Below are 23,193 nucleotides of genomic sequence, written 5' to 3'. Positions count from 1 at the left end.
AGAGACTTGTTAAATAACAAAGAAATAGTTTTGATTGCAAAGAAATCAACCACAAAGAAATAAGCATATGGGAAAGAAAGATGAAGGCTGATCTTTAAAATGTGGTTCCCTTGGGGCCAGAAAGATAGTATAGGGGCTATGCAGCTTCCCTTGCAAGCAGCTGACCTGGATGTTATTTCTGGTACTTCATATGGTATCACCAGCACTGCCAGGTGTGATCCCTGGTCAGAGTCAGAAGTAAGCCTGAACATACCTGAGTGTGACCCAAACCACCCTCTCTCCAAATAAAATAAAGTGAGGTCTCTCAGGACAGTTCTCTCTACTCAATAACTGCTAATGCTTTGAACCAGTTGTTAGCCACTTGCTGTGCATCCACCTTAGGATTGACCCAGGCAATGTGCTGGTCGATGACCACCCGACAGCATGTACCTTAGAATGGCAGTGCCAGAACCACAGTTGAAGCGGAACTCCACATGGCCACCTGCCAAGGTGATGGACACGAAGTCCTTGCTGCTATTGTCATGGCTGTACAGCAGGACACCATCTGTCGACTCTGGCTGAAATATGATCTCAAACTTCATGTAGGAAAGGTAACGCTCAGGCCCCAGTGGCCACGGCGTTGCTGCGAAGGATCTTAGCGACTCTCTGAACTGTGGGATGACCAAGGTGAAAGCTGAAAGCAGAAGCAGGAGTTTAGAAATCCTTCCATGGTGGAACCACGGTTTTTACATTTTTTAAATTTTTTTATTTTTAATTTTTTTAAAGTTTTTAAATTTCTTTTTTTAAAATTTTTATTAGAGAGACACCATGAAGTACAGTTTACTTTTGAGGCTGTGGCAGGGATTGCACACATACAAGGCAAGTGCTCCACTGCTGAGCTACCCCCTTAGCACAGACCTATGTTCTTTTGTTTGTAGGCACAGAGCTAGGTGTTGGAATACAAGGAGCTTAGGTTTATCAGGTGGCACCCATCACAGTGCTCCTGAGTCACTCCCATTCCTTGCTTGTCTGTAACCACTTCTTTGTGCTCTCTTCCCCAGCTAGTTAATCAGCTTTTTCCCCTAATCAGAATCTGTTAATTTTTGAGGTCAGATCCTTCTAGGACACTGAACTTGTAAGTTAATATTGCCTTTCTCCTCTCCTTTTGTCTTTTGAATAGTTTACTTTAATGCAATGTCCTTTTTGTATACATACAGGAAGACTGTTAATATTATACTTTGTAACTTAGGATTTAATTGGCTTTGAATATTATTCACTCCCGGGCATCTGCTTTCTTAACTTAAGCCTCAGTTGCCCTCACTTCCTAGCACCCCCAAAAGCAGGGCCCCGATGAGGGACTGGATGGAACCGGGGCAAGCGGTAAGTTATGTGCTACCCTGGCATCGAGATGGGCCAGGCCAAAGTGCCACGATTCTTAACTATAAATTAGGAGTTTGATCATAGACAAATGCTGTCATGGTCCAAAAGTAACGATGAGACTAGGACCCTGCTAGGGATAGGAAAGACTATCTGGCCTGAGCACTGTATTCTGAGATCGAGATGGCCCTAGGAGAGCAATTCTATAAGCTTAAAGTATTTCTTACTGTGTTAATACAAAATGATTTATATTATGTATGCTTATATGTTTGTTGGACAAGGAGAGGAGAAACCCACTCAGGGGATTCCATTCTAGGGTGGGTTGATCTGCTAAATGAGAATCTGTCCTAGAAGCAGCTTTCCCATGTGTCCTGACTAGTTTGGATGAGGCTGAACATTTTTCCCTCTCAAACTGCCTTCAGTAAATAATTTCAGAATATTGTAAGAGGCAGCTTTCCTTTTCTCACAGAAACCTAGCTGGTCTTAGATATGCATATCTCAGGTGCTAGCCAGGCCTGATCTTTGAGATGTAGATTCCAAGCTCTAGCAGATTGGTCTTTGGGATACAATTCTAAGTGCTTGTCGATTTGCTCGAGCGGGCCCAGTAACGTCTCCATTGGAGACTTTGTTGTTACTGTGTCTACCTTTACCTAAGTGCTTGTAGCTTGTGAAAATGCTTGTGAAAGGTTTCAGTCTTGATTTTGTATCTTCTTTCCAGAGGCCAAAATTACTGACCTGCAGATGTAAAGAAACAATGTATGTTTTGCCGCCTCAATGTTCTTTCTGTAACTCCTTTTTTTTTTTTTTTTTTTCTGTAACTCCTTTTGATGACATCACTGTATTGCACCCTTTAGAGGTACCATCATCTATATAAGGAGATTTTCGCGGTTCTCTGGAGGAACATGTGCTTGAGAGAACCTGGATGTGATGGTCTGAGAGAACTTGGGCCCTCCATGACATAAATTTCTTTTATGGGATAAACTTCCTTGTAATAAACTGCTACTAAGACCAACCAGCCTGGCCCTCGTTTCCTTCCTTCGCCTACCTATCGCCATCGACCTCCCTGGAGTGGGGAAAGGGCCTGAGACGACTGAACGCAGGCGGAGGGAGAGAAAATGGCTGTCTTTTTGTGTTTACACACTAGGAAACTACAGTATAGCTACACAGTGGAATACTATGCAGGAAAAATGAAGTCATGACATTCGCTTATAAATGGATGGATATGAAGAGTATCATCCTAAGTGAAATGATTCAGAAGGAGAGGGACAGACATCGAATAATTGCATTCATTTGTGGGACATAAAAATTACATAGTAAATTACTAACACCCAAGGCCAGTAGAAACAAAGGCCAGGAAGACTGGTCCACGGTTGGACATCTGCCTCAAGTGCTGGGAGAGAAGGCAGTTGGGATAAAGAAGGGACCACTATGACAATGATGGTTCAAGGGATTACTCAGGATGGGAGATGCGTGTTGAAAGTGGGTAAAGGACCAAACATGATGACCTCTCAGTATCTGTATTGCATACCATAATGTCCCAAAGTAGAGAATAAGAAGAAAAGTGCCTGCCAGAGAGACAGACAGGGTGGGATGGGGTAGGGTGAAGGGAAGGGTAATGGTGGTGGTGGGAGGAAAACTGAATACATTTGTCGTGGGAAATGTACACTCAGGAAGGGATGGGTGTTGGAATATTATATGACTGGAACCTAATCATGAAAGCTTTGTGACTATGTATCTCATGGTGATTAAATTTTAAAAAATGATTTTTAAATCATAAAACAAAATGCATGTCTCAGCTTCTTTGCTGCTAGGTAAATTCTTGCCAATGGAATTTGTGTGGTATTATCTGACTGCACCCCAGACCTTCATTGACCCTCCATCATAGTGAGGTACAATGTGAAAGGGGATCAGCCTCCATTGCATCAGGCAGGGAGCAAGGGGAAGATCAGACACAATGTAGCCTAACTCTGACTCATACATTCTCTGCTAGGTGATAGGAGATTTGAGATTATAGCTTGGGCTAAAAATGGGTTTCCCCAGCATGGTATCTTGGGTTTAAAATCTGAATGACTGGTAGAAAAGTTAGCGAGGCCAGAAAGATAGTACAGGGGTGAAGGCACTTACCTTGCATGTGGTAACCTTAATTTTATTTCCTGGGCACATATGGTTTCCCATTGGGCATGGCCTAAAAACTAAACTACATGCTTGGTCTCCTGGATTCCCAAAGACTTTTATCTTTCAAACTTTCCTTTTTATAAATTTGTTTTCATTTGTATATAGGGTTGGGGGGAGGGGTGGGGCAGACAACCAGCTGTGTTCATGGCTGATTCTTGAATCTGTGCTCAATGATCACTCCTCGTTGGACTTGGGCGAACCACATATGTACCAGGGATTAACCTGGGTCACTCACCTGCAAAGCAAGTGCCCTACCCACTGGACTATCTCTCCAGCCCCCAATTTTGCATTATTAGATGAGTGTGTGTTTGTGTATACATGTGTACTTAATGCCCAGGTGTTTGCATATATATTTATAGACTACAGCTGTCCTTGTTCTATGATATACTAAGTGGGAGACTAACTCAGTAGAATGGCAGACAAAAGAAACAAGATCATGTTTGTCCATCTCATTCTTACTATTTCTTGCCTGTTTTTCCAACCTCTCCTTTGAAACAGTCAGAACTTTAAGGATTTGGAGCCAGAGCAATAGTATAGCAGGTAGGGCATTTGTCTTGCAGGCAACCAACTAGGGCTCCATCTCCAGCAACCCTAAGGTTTCCCAAGCCCTCCCAGGAATCCCTTTGTGCAGCCAGGAATAAGCCTCGAGTATAACCAGGTATGACCCAATAACAAAAATAAAATTTAAGGATCCAGTCTGATGTGACCTCACTGTTAATAAAAGTGGTCAATGTTATTTGAGGGCCAAGTAGAGCCCACTGATGTCCTGCTGAGGAGCATCTTCAGAGGAACATAACTTTGGTTGTTTAACACTTTGACATTCAAAGCACTTGGAACTGGTTGGGGAAAAAATTCTCCATCACTCCCAACCAAGCAATGTTAATCCCATAAAAGTGTATGGGGCTCTGCTAAAGACCAGTGAAAAATGACATCAATGTGAATTAGCTGCAAAGAGAAACAGTCCTGCCCTTCACTTCTTCCTCACCTTCTTCACAGTGTCGACCCTTAAATCCCAGGGGACAAAGACAAATGTAGGAGTCAGCGCTGGATGGTATGCAGATGCCATCATTGATGCAGTAGGTTCTGTCACAGATCCCTCGGCTGCATTCCCCTAAATACAGAGCGCAGGTTACAAAGTTGTCCATGAATTGCACACTGGTCCCAGACCTGAGCTGACTAAGCCAACAGCCCAAAGTTTTAAATAACTCCTAGTCTTGCTGCTTAGCACTCCTGCACAATCATGATCCAAGTTTCAGGATAAGTGAGCCTTCACTTTCATTTGACTTTGATGGCAAGCCAGAGAGACTCTTTAAAACTTGGTGGACACAATAAATTGAGCAACAGATTGTTGGGCAATTTTATGATCACTGACAGGGATGACTGTGCTGTTTCCACTATAATTCATCTCTCTGCTGTTCCTCCCAGAGGACATTCCAATTCCTCCAATGCCAACAGTGTTTATGGTAAAAGTGTCCTAATTTGTGTAGCCCCAATTACCTTAAGTGGTGCAGCCTTGTTGGTTGAAAGTTGAAGCCAACAAGATGAGTGGTGAAAGAGTTAAGGAACTGTGTCTGAGTTTGATAACTGACCTGCATGGCCATCTCCTCTGGGGTGGGAGTAGAAGGAGGGTTCCAGACACCTTGAAATATGGGTTCCAAAAATTCTATTTCTACTTCTCATGAGTTATAATCTCATGAGAGACAGGAGGTAGTTTGGGATGAGAATTTCTGAGTGGTCAGCCTCAGAATGGGCAGTTCTCTTACCTAAACACATGTCAGTCAGAGACTCATGAAGGAGGAATATCGTCATTTTCCAATGAAGATCAACAGAGGATGTGAAAACAAATGGATTTTCTCCCAAGTGGCTGCCACCCTACTTTTCCTATTCAGAGTTAACCAGAAAGACAAACCACAAGCCAGCCCACAGCCTCCTACGTGAGGACAAAATTCTTCTCTTAGGATGGAGGCCAAAAGATGCATGTGTGATGGCACCAGAGGAGACCAGATTTGCCCCCGCAGCCTCCTTTATCAGTGGAGAAAGCAGAGTCCACCTTCCCATATGAAGTCAGAAGCCCTCATTGGCCCCTCTAAGACACCATCTGGGCACCCTTTGTCTCATCACCTGTATGTGAGCAGCTCTGGCCTTTCCATTTTCACAGAGCCTGACCCTAGAAGCTCAGGCATGAATGACCCCTGCTTACCTTAACCAGGTTGGCACTGAGAGTCCAACTCTCTCACGGGTCTTGAGCCCTACCCATGACTACGGACTGAGTCTCTTTCCCAGAGAATGGCTGGTCCCACAGGAAGAAATGGGAGCCTTGGGTTCTTTCAGATACACATGGAAATAATTATTTCCTAAATTTTCAGTGTAACTATTTTTTTTAAGAGATGGGAAAGGGGTGGAGGCACAGAGGCTGTGAACAGCAGCCAGCCTTGTTTACTCAATTGGAGCCACATTTCAGCAAGATTATTCTGTCTGTGGGAGGCATGATGAATTGAGAGTGACTCGGGCAGGAAAAGGGAATGCAATCCATCAGGGGAGAGGAAAGTCAAGGCTGGAGAAGGTGCTAGCCCAGGATATGGAAAGAATGGGAAGGATCAAAGGGACATAGTGTTAGATAGTTCATTCCAGAGATTGAAAAGGACAGAAGAATTCAGCCAGCTATCAAGGTTTTCTGGTTTGGATGATGGAAAGAACAGTCGTGAGAGTGAAGAAGTGAGTTTTTGTGAGTGGTTTTCTGGGGGCAGGGGTTTGGACTTTGCTCAGTGGAAGCACAAAGTGAGGCCTAGGGACCAGAGAGGGGCTGGAGGGCCAGCAGCAGTAACCTTGGACACCAAGATGGAATCCATGAGAGGGGACAGGGTATGAAAGAACATTGCAGAGTGACAAAGACACAAAACAGATAGTGGTCCAGTGAACATAGGTGGGGCAACTTCATGGGAGGTCTGGGAGAGGAACATGAGCAAGGAGAGAACTCAATCGATATGGCTTGGCAAAGAAGATGAGGATGTGCTTCAGGATTTGTTAAGAGAGGAAAGGAGAGCTTCCAGAATGCTCATCTGCTGGGCGTTTCAGAAGAGATTCAGACATGGGAGACCTGGAACTGCTGTTGGAATCCAAGAAAGAGAGGAAAAGAGTCCCCAGAGAAGAGATGTGAGACCATGGGAAGCAGGACACTGGCTTTTGTGGGAAGGATGAGAAGTCCTGAGTGAGTGCAAATAAGTTCAAGCATTTCCCCTCACCTCTAATATGAGCTGAGTACCTGAGTATTGACTTCAGTTAGCTTATAGGCTCCAAGCCTCTATTAGCAGCAGTGGTGGGGACTTGTCACTGACAGAGTCGTGTCATTGCCAGAGCCTATTCTGTTTGTGGCATGTACCTCAAAATATCACTCATCTCTTCACCCCTGGAGATCATGATGGCAACTGTGTTACAATAAAATTATCATGTCCAATTCTTTGTAAAGAAGTATATATATCTATAGATATATATATAAAACTATAATATCAAAGTCTAAAAACTATAATAGAATTCTATTATTGTTCCCTGTGTATATTATAGTCTTTATTACAAACAAATCCAGTAGCTTCAATGACTGCAGAGGAGTCTATGGTACACAGAAGGTGGGGAATCTTTGGGTAACTGAGAAGACAGAATCCTGGCAGCAAGCCCCCAGTGAGGCAATGAGAGTATGGCTGAAAAGGTTAGTTTTAGAGACAACAAAAACCTTCAAGTAGAGTGGGAGGAATAAGACTGCTGACAGGGTCTCATCATCAACATAGAAAAAGTTTGTTGCTTTGATTTTTAAAGCCAGGGTAAAACCCAAGATTTCACAGATATAATATGTGCTTTACCACTGAGTTAGAGCTCACATCCCTTATTTAAGATAATGGGCTTTGGTGGGGGCCCTAACCAGCCTTCCCAATCTCTGTGGTATATGGCTAATTGGGCCTGATGGTTCAATGGACCTGGTAGTGTTCAGGGGTCTCAAGGGCTATACCCAGAGGTACCAGGTAGACATGTGGTGCCAGGGTAGGATGGTATGACCCCTGTTCAATGAGCTCTCTCTGGTCTTGACAAATGAACTTGATAAATCAACACATATGTCTACTATGTCAGCTTCTGTAATTCAGGAGAATGAAGTGAGGGGCCCAGGATATGGCTCAATGCTGGTGCACCTGACTTGGATTTATGAAACCACATGTTTGATACCACCCTAATGTCTGAGGGTGGTTGCTGACACTGTCCTTGGGATTCCTGGTAACAAATCACAAGTGTGACGTCAGTGAAGTCAAGCATGTGAGCACTGTAACCAGGTGTTCACTGCAACCCCAGCACCAGCACCACCTCCAGACATCACAACACCAGGAAGAAAAGGGGGCAAAACTAAGGTGCAAGTGAAGATGGAATGGTGTGGGGTGGAGTGAATCATGTTGAAGGGCAATGAGAACCTCCCCAACCCTCATCTCCCAACCCAAGGCAACCCTCCCTCCACCCCAAATTAGTCCACATCTCTACCAAGGCCATCTTGGACCTGACCACCATTATTTCAGGTTGGAGCAATTGCTTTATCCTTGCAGCTTGTCTATGCATACCCCTGCTTTGGTAGGATTGCAACTCATCAAGATGTTCGCCTTCTTTGTCCAGCCATAGGAACAATCCCACAAGAAAAGACCAGTCCACTTCATAACTACTTACCCACATCAGCCCCGCTGATGGCATTCCCCAGGGGCTGGGGTCTCAGATCAATTTTCTTTCCATTGATAATGAGTGATTGCACACATCCTCGAAAGCTTAGACTTGCTCCTATTTCTGGGAATAACCAGTAAGCACGGGGGGTTCCACCAATATAGAGAGGTGTTCGGAAGGTAATCCTATCATAGCCACCCTTTAAGAAAAATAAAAATGGTAACTTACTAAACAAAACACAATAGATTTTGATTAGGGATATGATTAAAATGTGGTTTACTTCCACAATGTTTTCTTCCACCCAAGTTTATTTTTATTTTGGTTTTTGGGTTGGGTCACACCTGGTGAAGTTCAGGGTGGCAGGGTGGCAGAACACCTGGTGGAATTCAGGGGCACCATTGGGTGCTGGAATTGAATCTGGGTCAGCCATATGCAAGACAAGTGCCTTTTCTGCTGTACTTGTCAAGAGGCTATCTACCAGTCACTAAGTGTTTTTCAAGACATTGATTTGTGGGGGGAAGACAAAGAGAGGTGTGTGAATCTGAAGAGCCAGCAATTTGTGATGTCCATAATTAAAATTCTGATGGTAGCTATAATACAGCTTATATATGTGCTTCTTTAAAATAATATTTCAACTGTATAAAAAGAGACAGAGAGGTTAAAGAAACTTTGGTACATCTACACAATGGAGTACTATGTAGCTGTTAGAAAAGATGAAGTCATGAAATTTACATACAAGTGGTACAACATGGAAAGTATCATGCTAAGTGAAATGAGTCAGAAAGAGAGGGATAGACATAGAAAGATTGCATTCATCTGGGGGATATAAAGTAACAAAATATGAGGTTAATACCCAAGAATAGCTGAGATCAGCACCAGGAGGATTACTCCATAACTTAGAGGCCAGCCGGGTATTCTAGGGGAAAGTGCAGTTCAGATAGAGAAGGGAGCACCAAATAAAGGGTGTTAGGAGGATCCTCCCAGGAGGGGAGATGCATGTTGAAAGTAGACTATGGACTGAACAGGTTTGCCACTCAATGCCTCTTTTGCAGACCACAACACCCAAAACGAGAGAGAGAACACAGGGGATTGCCCTGCCACAGAGGCGGGGGGATGGGGGGATGGGGGTAGGGGGGATATTATCCATGGTGGTGGAAAATGGGCACTGGTGGAGGGATGGGTATCTGATCATTGTATAATCGAAACCCAAGCACAAAAAATAGTAAATCTACAACTGTACCTCATGGTGTTTCACTAATAAAAAAAAGGAAAAAAAAAGAAAAGAGAGAGAGAGAGAGAGAGAGAGAGAGAGAGAGAGAGAGAGTTACCACAGGAAACTCAGCAAATTTCTCAAAGGACTGTGTTTCCAGAGGGGTGATTTAGAATGTCTAGTAGGAAAGGGAAGGTAGGTAGCCAAGAACAACCAAACAATATGTTATATTGAGTAAAGTAAGTAAAGTAAAGGCCCTCCCGTTGATCATCGATTTGCTCGAGCGGGCCCAGTAACGTCTCCATTGGAGATTTTGTTGTTACTGTGTTTGGCATATCGAATACGTCACGGGGAGCTTGCCAGGCTCTGTCGTGCGGGCAAGATACTCTCGGTAGCTTGCCGGGCTCTCCGAGAGGGTTATATTGAGTATCCAGAAAAAAAAATTTCTTTCCAGTTCTGATACCAGTTTAGTGTGAACCTTGGATGGGTTAAAAGGTCCTTCTGTGCTTCAGATGGAAATGGCATTACTTTTGGATAGATATGGCCTAACATTTACCTCTCACTGTCCTCATCACCTTTATACTATATCCTGCAAGAAGCACTGTCAGTGGGAAAATTGTCAAAGAGATTGGCAAATTATTTTGTAATATGTTCAGGGTTGTAACTTTTTTAAAGTGTTGATTAAAGCATATCAGTGGTGAACTTGGTACAGAACCACTACAAGTATCATACTATTATATGATGGTAAAAATTTTTTATAAGGAACAGAATGATAGTACAAGGGGTACACCACTTGCCTTCATTTAGCTAACCACTATTCAATCCCAAGTACTTCATATGACCTCCTGAGCACTGCAAGTTACGATCCCCGAACACAGAGCAAGGAGTAAGGCCTGCATATGCAAGTGTGGCCCAAAACCAAAAAATTAAAATAAAAATACTTTTAACGTATTAGCCATCTAAAAAAATTGTTAGTTGGGACATTCATAGTCTTCAGCCAAACCACAATTTGGGTTGCAAGTTTTAGGGTGATAAAATACAGAGCTGAACATGAGATGAAGATCAAGCTGCTTTCAGTTGTTAGAGCTGTTGTAGAGAAATCTTATTTATCTAAAATAAATAGTAAAGAAGGGGCAAGAGAAAGGCAGATTTAAAAAATTTAGAATAACCAGAAATGTAATTTTTATCCTTTGCATTTTTGTTTCCCAAAGATAAAAACAAAACCAAAAAAAAAACCCCAACCATAAATGAATAACCCAAAATCATTTGTAAATAGCATATTGACTAGATCCAAATCTCTTTAAAGTGCTTACATGGATTTTAGGAATTCATTTATGGCTTGCCAGCATGGTGCCTACTGCTTTCTTTGGTGGAGCTGCTATCTTACTCATAAAGATCCTTAGAAGTCACCCTCTCTAAATCTATCTTCACTCCTCTGTTGCTGTTCCTGATCCAAGTTTGTGCCTGGGGCTGAATGCTCAATCCCTTTCTCCTCCTCCACTTTTCCTAAAGATGTGGTTTTTCTGAGTTCCGTGTTCCCTTCACAATATCTCAGCTCGAGAAGGCTTGGAGTGTGAAGAGGGCTGCCTTTGGGTCCACATAGCCTGCTGCTTACTGGTCTGTGTGGAGACTGGCAGTGCCCTAGGTTTGCTTTTCCTCAGGGAATCCCTTCACAGATTCAGATGGGAGCTGACTTGTGAAAACTGGATTCCCTTGCTTAGGGTTGAGACAACTCTGATACCTAATTTAAACCCCAGAACTCCTTTTTGTAGAAACTGAAGCCAAACTCTCAGGAACAGTGCCTGGGATCTCACCCTTGCTGACTTCTGCCTTTTCCTGTCCATATTCTCCCCTCTGTTACCAATATATCCCTCAGCAACTTTCTAATAGGAGATATCCCTTGTGATTCTCAGGGACCATCAGGACTAGACCCAGTGGTGGAGACCATGCAGAAGTCCTCTATGAGTGGTGTAATATCTAGGCCTACACCAGAACTTTAGAGCCCTTTTTGTGGGGGAGTAGAGAACGGGGTATGGTTGGGGCATGCATAGTGGTGCTCAAGGTTTATCCCTGGCTCTGTGACTAAGGATCACTCTTGGTGGTGCTCAGAGGATCATACATGCAGGGGACTGAACCAAGGTCGCCACATCAAGGCAAGTGCCCTACCCACTCTTGGGCCCTAGAACACTCACTTATAAAAATAAATACCCCTGAGAACAGAGATCAACTGCTGAAACCATCCACCCCACTTTTAGACAGCTCTGTAAGATTAAGTGGAGCTAGTTGGCTCCCTGAGGGTGTCCCCATTTGGCTTCAACCATGGTGTCTACACTGGAACCTTTCCTCTTCAAGATTCTTCTTTTGACTCTGTGTTGAAACCATCATCCAAGTCTTCAACTTCTCTTCAATTTAATCAGTGATCCTTCCATCAATCATTCCGGGAAGTTTAAATCATCTGATTTGGGAACTGCCCCTTGAACATGCTCCAGTTTGTGTCTCTCTTAAAATACATTTACAGAGCTATGAGTGCAATTCTTTAGAGAATTACCACCTTAGAGCATTACAGTTGACCATTGAAGCACAGCGGGTATTATGTATCTGAAGATACACTTAATAACTAGAATAGAATTATTATCTCTCCCTTTATAGATGCTTGATGCCTTTAGTAACATAATCCATAAGTTTTTAACTTTTTACTGAACTATCTTGTTTTAGCAGACGTTTTCATAATTGTTTCTTCCACTATCGTTTCTCCAGTCTATTCTCTGCTTTATATTTTGGAGACAAATTCAAAGCATTTTTATTACTATCAAACTTCATTCCTACAAATTGAGTCCATTGTTCTAGCATTTATGTAACTCTGGAGTTCCTTTATGCTGCCTCATTCTTCTTTCAAACAAAATCAAAAGTGGTCGCCTTACATGCACATTGGCTGTTGGGTATTTGCTCCTTTGGAACAATGGTGGTCAAAATTAATGAGATTCCCCTCCCCCTTTTGAAACAGTAAGGCATATTCTTTCTATGACACATCTTGCCTGTAAAAAAAAAAGAATGAAGAGTGCAGGCATAGAGGAAACCATACACAGAAGGTTTCTCGCTACATTCTTCCTAAGAGCATAGGGACACATAACTAATTATAATTACAGGCTTGGATCCTTGGCAGGTTGCTAACTCAAACTACTTACCCTAAACCACCCTAACATTGCCCAAAGCATGACAGACATGTGAATATCTCAGTGATTTGCTGAGTACCCCAACGGTTAAATTGTTTTACCACTTCCTATAAACATATCCCCTCCTAAAAAGTTGATGAATGGATTATTCCTGCCTGTTGAACCAAGTGAACCTTTTGGGACTATTTTCTGAAGCCACAAGATTGCAACATCTTTGCCTTAGGAGCAAGCTTGGGGTTTGGCACTAATGATGATTTCTATTCTTCTAATATTAGTTTTTCTCTGCCACTGGCTTTGATGTCCTTGTGGAAAGAGAATGCATCCCTAGACAAAAAAACTACTGCATGTCCCCATGCAGCCCCCAGTGATGATCCTTGCCAACTCAATTCTTGTTAGAGGGGGAATGGGAGTGTGTATTCAAAGCCCACCTCCAGGGCGGAGACCCCACAGGAGCATATCAGAGTTCAACTGTAAGAATTCGCCATGAACTTGCATCCTGCTGAGGCTGTCCAGCTCTCTGCAGTGAGACCCTCAGAGGATGCCCTGGGGTGGTATGAGGTGGGCCAGCAGGGAGCAGGGTTCTCACTCACCGGGGATTCACTTATCAAGGCAGTACCATTGTCCAGCTTCAGCATCCCATTCCGTCCATTTTTGTAGATGGTGACTGTGTGCCAGACCCCAACTTTTATGTTGGACCCACTGATGAGGGTAGTAACCCCAGATCCACAGTTAAATCTATGGAGGAAGAAAAAGAAACAAAGAGTCTTTGATATACAGACGCATCATGCTTTGAATTCCAAGGACTTCACTTCCAGAAGTGAGGGCCTGTCAAATTGCTCAGTTATATTTATGAATACCAAGAACTCTTTTAGCACACAATGGAAATTCTACATATTCTGCTTCTCTTCTAAGTCTAAAATCTGCCTGGCTTTCTGTACATTCAATGACTTCAAATAAGTGTAGCCTGTTTTTTGTTCAAACTTTGTTCAGTTCTGCAAGAGTGCTAACGCAACGTGAATATATTTCACCATAGGAATGGCAAGTCTCAGTTCGAATACATATCTCCTATAATGTATAAGGACTCTCAGAATATGACTTCTCCATACCTCCCAAATCACAACTTGCTCACTCTCTCATAACTCACCAACCACTTTGGACTTCCAATATTTGGAATGTTTGGCAGAAACATTCCAAACGAGTTTCTTTATAAGATATTTTTGCTTGCTTCCCTGAATGATAGTTTTGATCCTAGCTAGCTCTTTATTTACAGAGTTGTTTATTTTCATTTTTATGTATGAACTTTAAGAAAAAACTGCAAGACAGCTTAAAAAACTAAATATCTCCTAAATAACTAAATATCTCCTCTCCGGAATTATCTGCCTATTTCTCTTTAATCTGTGCACAGAATCTTTATTAGGGAGCTTTTAAAAATATTTGTTTTCCCTCAGAAACTTAGGGAAAATGATGAACAAATGAAATTCTTTTCTTTCTTGGAATTTACCAAATACCTAAAATAAATTCAAACTTCAGATAGTTAGATCTTGAATAATTTTTCTTCCAGGGATTTCTCTGGGGATTTACCCCTATTCACAAAAGGTAGTAATAAAATAGAAGAAAACCTATTCTTCATATTCTTCATATTCATTCAAACATTGCCATCTGGATGAGCCATGCCCTGGTGTGAACAGAGACTCTGGCTGAGAAGTGAGGAACAGGGTCATTTTCAGCTCTCTGTATTATTGTTTTGTCTAATTCCCCACAACCTTCTTATATCCTGCAATGTCTACTCACCACTATGCCTAACATCATGACTTTTGACTCCTCCCAGTCAAATGCCACCATGACAGAATTTATGCCATGTGCCCAAGGATCTTACAGTTGCCAATGGGGAATGAAGCATGACTGGACTTGTATTTAGTAGATTTTTAACAAATTACAGCACATTTTCCTGGGCTCCTTAGTCTTCTGACTCTTAATGGAGTAGGATGGGTTGAGAGGCATTGCTGACTGGCTAACTTAATGGGAATATCAGAAACACTCAGTAGGATTTGCAGAGACGGAGAGAAAATAACTAGCCAATAACTGTGAGTGCTACTATGATACTATGAAGGGAAGAGGTAGGTGATTGGAAAAAGTGAACATGGGGATTTTGGGATGAGGGATGGCATTGGAACTTTGTGGTGGAGTGCTGAGTCTATCATAGACAGAAAGAAGTGAGGCTAACTCCCTGAATTCCCATGACATTATAAAACAATGATGAAAATGAATAAATGAATAAATCAAGCCATTAAAAGAAAATTAATGGATTATGGTGACAATTACCTGAACTTGAGTGCGCCATCACTGATCATCAGAGACATGAAGTCACCTTTTCCATACTCATTCTCTCCACAGTACAGCAGTAAACCATCCTTAGTATCTGCCTGTCATTATCCAAACAAAAGCCACATGGACAATAAGTAAGTAAGTAAGTAAGTAAGTAAAGGCCCTCCCGTTGATCATCGATTTGCTCGAGCGGGCCCAGTAACATCTCCATTGGAGACTTTGTTATTACCGTGTTTGGCATATCAAATACGTCACAGGGAGCTTGCCAGGCTCTGCTGTGCGGGCGAGATAGTCTTGGTAGCTTGCCGGGCTCTCCGAGAGGGGCGGAGGAATCGAACTCGGGTCAGCCATGTTGGCTGCGTGCAAGGCAAACGCCCTACCGCTGTGCTATCGCAGCAGGTAGGGTCTTTGCTTTGCAAGCGGCCAACATGGCTGACCCGAGTTTGATTCCACCCCTCTCAGAGAGCCGGGTAAGCTACCAAGAGTATCTCGCCCGCATGGCAAAGCCTGGCAAGCTACCCATGATGTATTCGATATGCCAAACACAGTAACAACTGTCACAATGGAGACGTTACTGAACCCGTTTGAGCAAATCAATGAACAACGGGAGGATAGTGACAGTGACTCCCACTGAATTACATGGACAATAAGTACCACGTTTTCCATATTAAGTGCCTCTTGGAAATTTAGGAGTATAAGATGTGACTATCACTCTAGGTGGTCCTAATTACGAAGGGAAAAAATCTCTAGATTCCAATTAATTCCCAGGTATCTGTGCCTAGTTCCTTTTCAATAAGTAACTTACAGTGCCAGAAATAGCCTGTGAGGAGTGGCAAATCACAAATCACAAATCACAAATCACCCGCGCCTGGCTATTCCTCGCCGGGGCCCCTTGGAGGGGAGCGGGTTGAGCTTTCCTCCCCATCCTGACCAGGGCCCCGGCAGCCGAAGACCTCCAGGACCAGCCAACACCATGCTGAGACCACTCTCCGCACACATGAAGGTACTGGCAGAGGGACAAAGCCACGTGGGTTCCGGGGCCGAGATCTCCAAGCCTACTCGGATTGGAGTCGAGCATCCTCCACCCAGATCCTCCAAATTCCAGTAGGCGGGGGTCACACCCACCAACTGGCCCCCTGGCGCCGTGTAATCCCATCAGCGACCAAGACTCTGAGACTATAAAAACCAGCTCCCGGAACCGACATCTTATTATGACATCTCATTCCTACTTTGACAAACTGGCAGGCTACCGAATGTAGCCTGCCCACACGGCAGAGTCTGGCAAACTCCCCGTGGCGTACCCAATATGCCAAATACCAGTAACAATGATGGGTCTCATTCTCCTAAAGAGCCTTGAATATAACCTCAGGGCCAGGATGAAGGAGACGTTACTGGGGCCTGCTCGAGGCAATTGACGAGGAGTGGCAATGGGGTGATATTAAGGTGGCCCACATTTAACCTGCTCTGTAGTTGGCGTGTGTATCTCCCATCAGAGCTCCAGGAAAACTATGTGCGCAGACTGAGCTCACAGAGATGTTTCTGTGTATATAAAATTCTATTCCTGCCTAAAAGAATCCTGTTTCCCCTTCACTTCTCCCTCTCTCACTTTGGGGGAAGTATGACAATTTTATTGTTTTCTTCTCTCTGAAGAAGAGAACACAAAAGAGTCCATAAGCACAGACTAGTATGGTTCCCACACTGGTCCTAGACTTATCTTTCAGAGACTTCTATCACTGTAACCTCAAAAGGGACCTATTTACCAGATCTCTAAACCTTTCCATGTCTCTGAGATATCCTAAAGAATCACACTAAGGTGATGTTGCTGACTGAATTCTGAGCTGCCAGTTGATTCAGATCAGAAAGTGTCTGTTGGGTTTCCCCTACATGTCATGGTTGTGCAAAGGGTAGCTGAAAAGCAATAAAGACAGAGAAATGGGCTCCCTTTAGAAGGGATTTTGGAATGGAGAAGGCACAATATTTTCTGAAATCAGTCTTGACCCAGAAGTATCAGAGGAAGCATGACTAGGTTTCCTGCAACCAGTCTAGACTCAGCGGGATCATAGGAAGCATGACTAGGTTTCCTGAAATCTGTCTAGACCCCAAAGGATCATTGGAAGCATTGACTAGGTTGGCAGCATTTTAGCCTACCACTCCCAGTGTTCAATTATAAACAGAATCCTCTCTCCCTTTCTGGTACCCTTGAAAGTGTGAATGTATCTTCCTTGTTGGTGTCTTTGAAAGCGTGAATGTGTCCATCATTCTTACTATCCTGGGAACTGGTTAAAAAAAGGCTCTTGTAGTAATTACTTTGGATATTTATCTCTTGCCTCCTCCACCCTCTTCTATTCCCCCTTGATGCAGCATATTGTTGGATGAATATGTTCAATAAGCACTCATCAAATAATTCATCCTCTTACCTTAAATTGAAGAGTAATTTGAAATGACTTGTGGGAGTTCTTCAGAGAGCTCAAGGCTAAATAAGAGTAACCATAGAAACGAGGATACTCTATAGTAATATCTGAAGAGAGAAAAAGACATCACCAAAGGATATTTTATCTTCAAGGGCAAAATCAAAATATACAGTCAACTGAATATCTAGGCAAAAACCACCACTAATCTGTTTACCCTCACTGACTACCTCCTTATCTTACTCTTATCATGCTCATTAAGGGGACCATTGCTTTTTTGAATTTCTAAAGATGAAATTGAAATTTTAAAGATGGTTACTTTCTATAGTTCGATTCCTCCGCCCCTCTCGGAGAGCCCGGCAAGCTACCGAGAGTATTCGATATGCCAGACACAGTAACAACAAAGTCTCCAATGGAGACGTTACTGGGCCCGCTCGAGCAAATCGACGATCAACGGGAGGGCCTTTTTACTTTCTATCCTAAAAAGAGATCAGTTAGGAGTGCAAAACTCAGGGAGCATCTCAGCCAGTGTACAAGCATCACAGCATGATGTGCAACCCTAAGCCATACGACTGCTGAAATGTGTCAGCACCACCCTTGGGGGGGTGCCAACCTCACCTTCACAACAATAATACCACCATCACCAATAATGACTAAGGGAAGAGGAGGAGGAACCAATACATTTTTTTAAATTAAAAGAAAGTTGTCACTGGCCCATTGACCACTTCCAGTTATATATCGAGTAGCATAAATAATTATTTAGAGGCACATTACTGTCCTTCCTATAAGAATCTTCACTGAATTTCTTCAATCCAGAAGTAATGACAATAAAGTTCACCTCCCCTTGGAATTGTCAGGATAATTTTTTTTTTTGCTTTTGAGTTACACCCAGCAATGCACAGGGTTTAGTCCTAGCTCTGCACTCGGGGATTACTCCTGGTGGTGCTCAGGGGACCATATGGGATATTGAGAACCAAACCCGGGTCGGCTGTGTGCAAGGCAAATGCCCTACCTGCTATGGTCTAGCCCATCAGGATGATTTTTTTGATTGATTTCTTTTCCCCCAGTGTTTCATCCAGTTGATGCATTACATTAACTCTGCAACTTAGGCAGAAGCAATGAAGGCTGCCCTACACTCTGTCTTGCTTGGCTAATTTAATGGCCAATTAATTAGCCATCAAGGGGGTTATCTTAGAAAAGGGGCTATAATGAACTGGGCATGAACCATAAAAATGTTCTCTCTCAAGCCACGACCATATTGTCCTCTCCCCACACTCCAACAACCTACCTTCTTATTTGTTTTTGATGGTTCCATTTAATTACCATATATATGTATCTGTATATGTATGGATATATACACATACATTCATATTTCTCTTGTACATTTTAAGTTATTTTTGGTGTAACATGGTTTACAATTGTGTGACTCTCCTTTTCGAATAGTATGTACAGTACCACCCCCATTACTCCAGTGCTCATATTACCACACACATTTCCCCCAAGGATCTACCTTCTACGCAGTCTTTTCCACCTTTGCCCAGATGGCATTTGCATCTGCTGAATCCCGAGGAGAAGTCTTCCACACAAAAGCTGCCAGAGGGACATTGCCGGTCACAAACAGTGTCAATGAGCTGCGGTACCTGTGGGGCAGGGTCCAGACCTCTTAGCTCTGCTGCAGTGGCCTTGGGAGCCGCCATAGCAGAACAGAGAGATTGGAGGGCAGGGGGAACAAGCATAGATAAGGTCTCTGGATTGGATATAGGTGCCATCTGAGAATCCACCCAAATTTTCTTATTCTCTCTTGGGATAGCAAGAAGTGGTTTAACCTAATGGATCCAGAAGTAACAACACTAAACTGCCTTACTTTTAGGCTGAAACCTAATGTTTGAAAATAGGGTCATTTGGCAGTCTTTCTCCAAACCCTGCAGTGTAAATGGGGTAAACAGTACTGACCCTAGGTTAGGAGTGAAGAACTCGAGAATCGGGATTTTAAGTATCTTGTCCTGAATTACTCTGAAAAAAAATCACTGCAAATCTGAGATTACACAATGGGTTATTTGAATATTACAAAAATGCATTGCTCTTTCAAGGAATTTTTCCCCATATAATAACCTGATATTATAAATATTTCACTTGGTGGAAAATCCAAAATTGCTTTGCCAGACAGTGAAACCAGCAGGTAGGTGCCTGAAGGACAGCAGCAAGGCTGACTCTCAGTTACTACTAATTTATCATCACGTGGGCCCTCATAGTCAGATGAATTAAATCTAACTAAGTTTATTAATAACCTGATTATGGCCCGGTGGTTAAATTGCCTTGTTTAGCAAAACACAGGGGGTCTAAGAGTCGTGTTTTGTTACCTCCTCAAAGGAAATATCCGAATCTAAGTCGTCTTCAAAATCTTCATCGTCCTCACCAACCCCTGTGCCATTTGTATAATCAGGTCCATAATTGCCACTTCCTGCTTCCTCATCACCTTTGCAGAAAAAAAATCAAAATTAGCAGAAGCCTTCAGGCCTTCTGCTATCCTAATCTAGCCACATACAGAGCTGTACCAGGTGGATCAGCATCCTGGCAAACACATCAGATTCCATAATGAGGAAGACATACCCATAAAGAAATATAAAACATATGTCATCTTATAAAGAATTGAGGAAATTAAAATAAAAATAAGAAAAAGTTGGCATTTTATACTAATGGTTTGGTAAAAAAATTAAATTTAGGCAATAAAAATATTGCTAAGGGACAATAGGACAACAGGCTCATTGGGACTATTAAATGCTGATGTTAGATACAGAAACTGGTAGAATCACTTTGTAAAACAGATTTCAGGGGTCAAAAAGAAGTGTAGGGGTTATAGTGCTTGCTTTGCATGTGGCAGACATATGTCCAATTTTTGGCACCACAAATGGCCTCCTGAGCACTGCCAGGAATAACCCCAGAGAACAAAACCAGGAGTAGCACCTGAATACCACCATTTTGGGATTGCCCCTCGCCCCCGCCCCCCCCCCCCAAAAAAAAGGGCAAACAGAAAAAGACTTGGAAAAATTTAATAAAATATAAACATTCACCCTTTGACTCATCTCATTATCATCTCATTCCTACTTTGGACAAACTGGCAGGCTACCGAATGTAACTGGCCCACACGGCAGAGTCTGGCAAACTCCCCGTGGCGTACCCAATATGCCAAATACCAGTAACAATGAAGGGTCTTATTCTCCTAAATCTGAAAGAGTCTTGCATATGGCACTTTCTAAAAAAAAATCTCAGGGCTAGGATGAAGGAGACGTTACTGGGGCCTGCTCGAGGCAATCGATGAATAACAGGATGGTTGTGATTGTGATTGACTCATACCAACTTGCAAAATATGTAGAAACTCTTCCACGTTGATATCAGGAGACTTGTGAATAACAGTTCATAGTATCAGGATTTGTGATGCTTGGTATTATAAATAGAACATCTGGTGCTTTTTATTGTTGTTCTTTGGGTCACACCAGCGATGCACAGGTGTTATTCCTGGCTCCACACTCAGGAATTACTCCTGGCAGTGCTCAGGGGACCATATGGGATGCTGGGAATTGAATCCAGGTCGGCTGGTGCAGGGCAAATGCCCTACCCGCTGTGCTATCTCTCTAGCCCCATAACTGGTGCTTTTAACAGTAAAAAAAAATCACCCAGATATTCTATCTACAAGTATATTATAATATTGTCCAAAGACCCAGATATTCTATTTACAATAACAAGTAATTCTCCACAAATACATCAACAGAGAACAGATAAATGAGTTCTAGCAGATATTATGGAGTGAAATTCTATGTGGTGTGGAAATAAGTGTTGAATTCTTCTACATGTCTTAATCTCACATGATTGCAGCCACACAAAATAAATATAATGTCAAGAAATACATGCAACTTAGTGTCATTTATATAAAAGCCAAAGCTTTTATATTTTATTTAGGAGTATATATATACATAGTTTAAACTTATAATAAAAGCAAGACAGACAAATAAAAAACCTTGAAGAGGTGTGAAGAAAAGGATATGAATGAGGTGTGGCACAGAGGCCTTCATGACACCCTATTTCTATAAAAAAAAAAGTGCTGGGAACTGAGGAAACAAAGTGACCCCATGATAGGTTTCTCTAGTGAAAAGAGAGCATAGGCCTGAATTCACTGGAATTCAGCAGTCCATTCCAGGAACTAAAAGCCCTTATCTAGAAACACCCAGGGCACCTATAACTGGGACTTTAACAGTCCATTCCAAGAACAAAGGGCCCTTAGCTAGAGATACCACAGGGTGTCTAAAACTTGAACCTCCCAGGACAGCTAATCAGGAGTGCCTTGCCAAAAGTCCTCAGCACAGGTGGTCTCCCTAGATCACATGCACAAGCTAGTAATGCCACACTCTTCAAATTGTAAAGATAAATCAATCCTGTAATAATGCTGTATAAGTTCTCCTCTTCCCATTGTAAACCCTATATAAAACTTGCTCCTTAAGGGCTCAGGGCTATTGGCCTCAATCCTCTGTGTGGGACACCAAGCTCGAGCTTGCAATAAAGACAGAATGGGAGACTGACACCCAAGAATAGTTGAGATAAGTACCAGGAAGTTTGCTCCATGGCTTGGAAGCCGGCCTCACATGCTGGGGAAAAAGGCAGCTCAGATAGAGAAAGGAACACCAAGTAAAGTGTGGTTGGAGGACCTGCTAGGGATGGGAGATGGGTGCTGAAAGTAGACTATAATCGAACATGATGGCCACTCAATGCCTCTTTTGCAAACCACAACACCCAAAAGGAGAGAGAGAACAAAAGGGAATGCCCTGCCACAGAGGCGGGGGGGGGGGGGGGGGGGGGGGAGGGATACTCGGATCATTGGTGGTGGAGAATGGGCACTGGTGGAGGGATGGGTACTCAAGCATTGTATAACTCAAACCCAAGCATGAAAGTTTTTAAGTCTGTAACTATACCTCATGGTGATTCACTAATAAAAAATTAAAAAGAAAAAACCCTCCCGTGTTTGCATTGGAGTCGGTTCCTTGGTGATCTTTGGGAAACTGAGCCACAGATGTAATAAGAACATGCTACTGTTCACATTTTTTTCTCTGTTACATATTTACATATGTACTTTTGATGTGTATCATATCTCATTAAAAGTTCTTTAAAACAAAAGTCATTGTAATAAGCACTCCTACATACAAAAAAGGAAAAAAAAGAAAGAAAAGAGGTTTTTGTGGTAATTTGGTGACCTACCCGTTTTAGTAGGACAGTGAGATCTTTCAGAACTAGAAAGTGAATTTGGAAACACTCATTGTGCCATCATTTGGGGAAAGGTCAGATTCACATTTTCATTCACTTGTCATTCAGTAAATCTGCTGATTGCCATCAGGCCTGACTTAGGTTCAGCACAGGAAGCACTCCTCAGGATTGTGAGAACCTTTCAAAGTGCTTCTCCATAGCCATCCTCTCCCCATCTCTCCACAGTGGTTTCAGCAAGTACAGGTACCAGGTGCCTTCTCTGAGTGAGGCACATCAAACGCTAATCTTTAAGGCAGTAACAATTCTGACAACATAACTTTTTTTCCGTTGCTGAGACCCATTTAAGTATAAGACATCCAGTGTATAGATGATTGGTTAAGAGGAAGCTTGGATTACAGGCAAGTGGGCAGGTGGAAGGAAGGAAGGAAGGAAGGAAGGAAGGAAGGAAGGAAGGAAGGAAGGAAGGAAGGAAGGAAGGAGGACTTAAAACAAAGTAAGGACCTAGAGAGATGTCTGACCCAGGTTCAATCCCTCTGAGCACAGAGTGAGGAGTAAACCCTGAGAACCATGGTGTGGCCCAAAAACAAAAACCAAAAGCCAAAGT

General features: G+C 42.7%; 1 protein-coding gene across 1 annotated transcript in view; it reads right to left on the bottom strand.

Annotated features, from left to right (window-relative positions):
• The window catches only part of EGFLAM (EGF like, fibronectin type III and laminin G domains), a 189,438-nt gene that overhangs the window by 35,275 nt on the left and 130,970 nt on the right, over positions 1–23,193 (bottom strand). Inside the window, exons 8-15 of the mRNA XM_056112223.1 lie at positions 19,697–19,812; positions 18,847–18,976; positions 17,346–17,446; positions 14,926–15,026; positions 13,194–13,338; positions 8,230–8,419; positions 4,517–4,642; positions 430–673 (exon numbers count right to left, since the gene is read on the bottom strand). Coding sequence (XP_055968198.1) covers positions 430–673; positions 4,517–4,642; positions 8,230–8,419; positions 13,194–13,338; positions 14,926–15,026; positions 17,346–17,446; positions 18,847–18,976; positions 19,697–19,812 — 1,153 coding nt within the window. The remainder of the gene's footprint in view (positions 1–429; positions 674–4,516; positions 4,643–8,229; positions 8,420–13,193; positions 13,339–14,925; positions 15,027–17,345; positions 17,447–18,846; positions 18,977–19,696; positions 19,813–23,193) is intronic.

Source organism: Sorex fumeus, unplaced genomic scaffold (genome assembly GCF_029834395.1).
Source record: "Sorex fumeus unplaced genomic scaffold, SorFum_2.1 ptg000015l, whole genome shotgun sequence".
Taxonomy (NCBI): Eukaryota; Metazoa; Chordata; class Mammalia; order Eulipotyphla; family Soricidae; genus Sorex; species Sorex fumeus.
The sequence above is the reverse complement of the archived record's forward strand: the minus strand, read 5'-3'. Positions and strand labels throughout refer to the sequence as shown.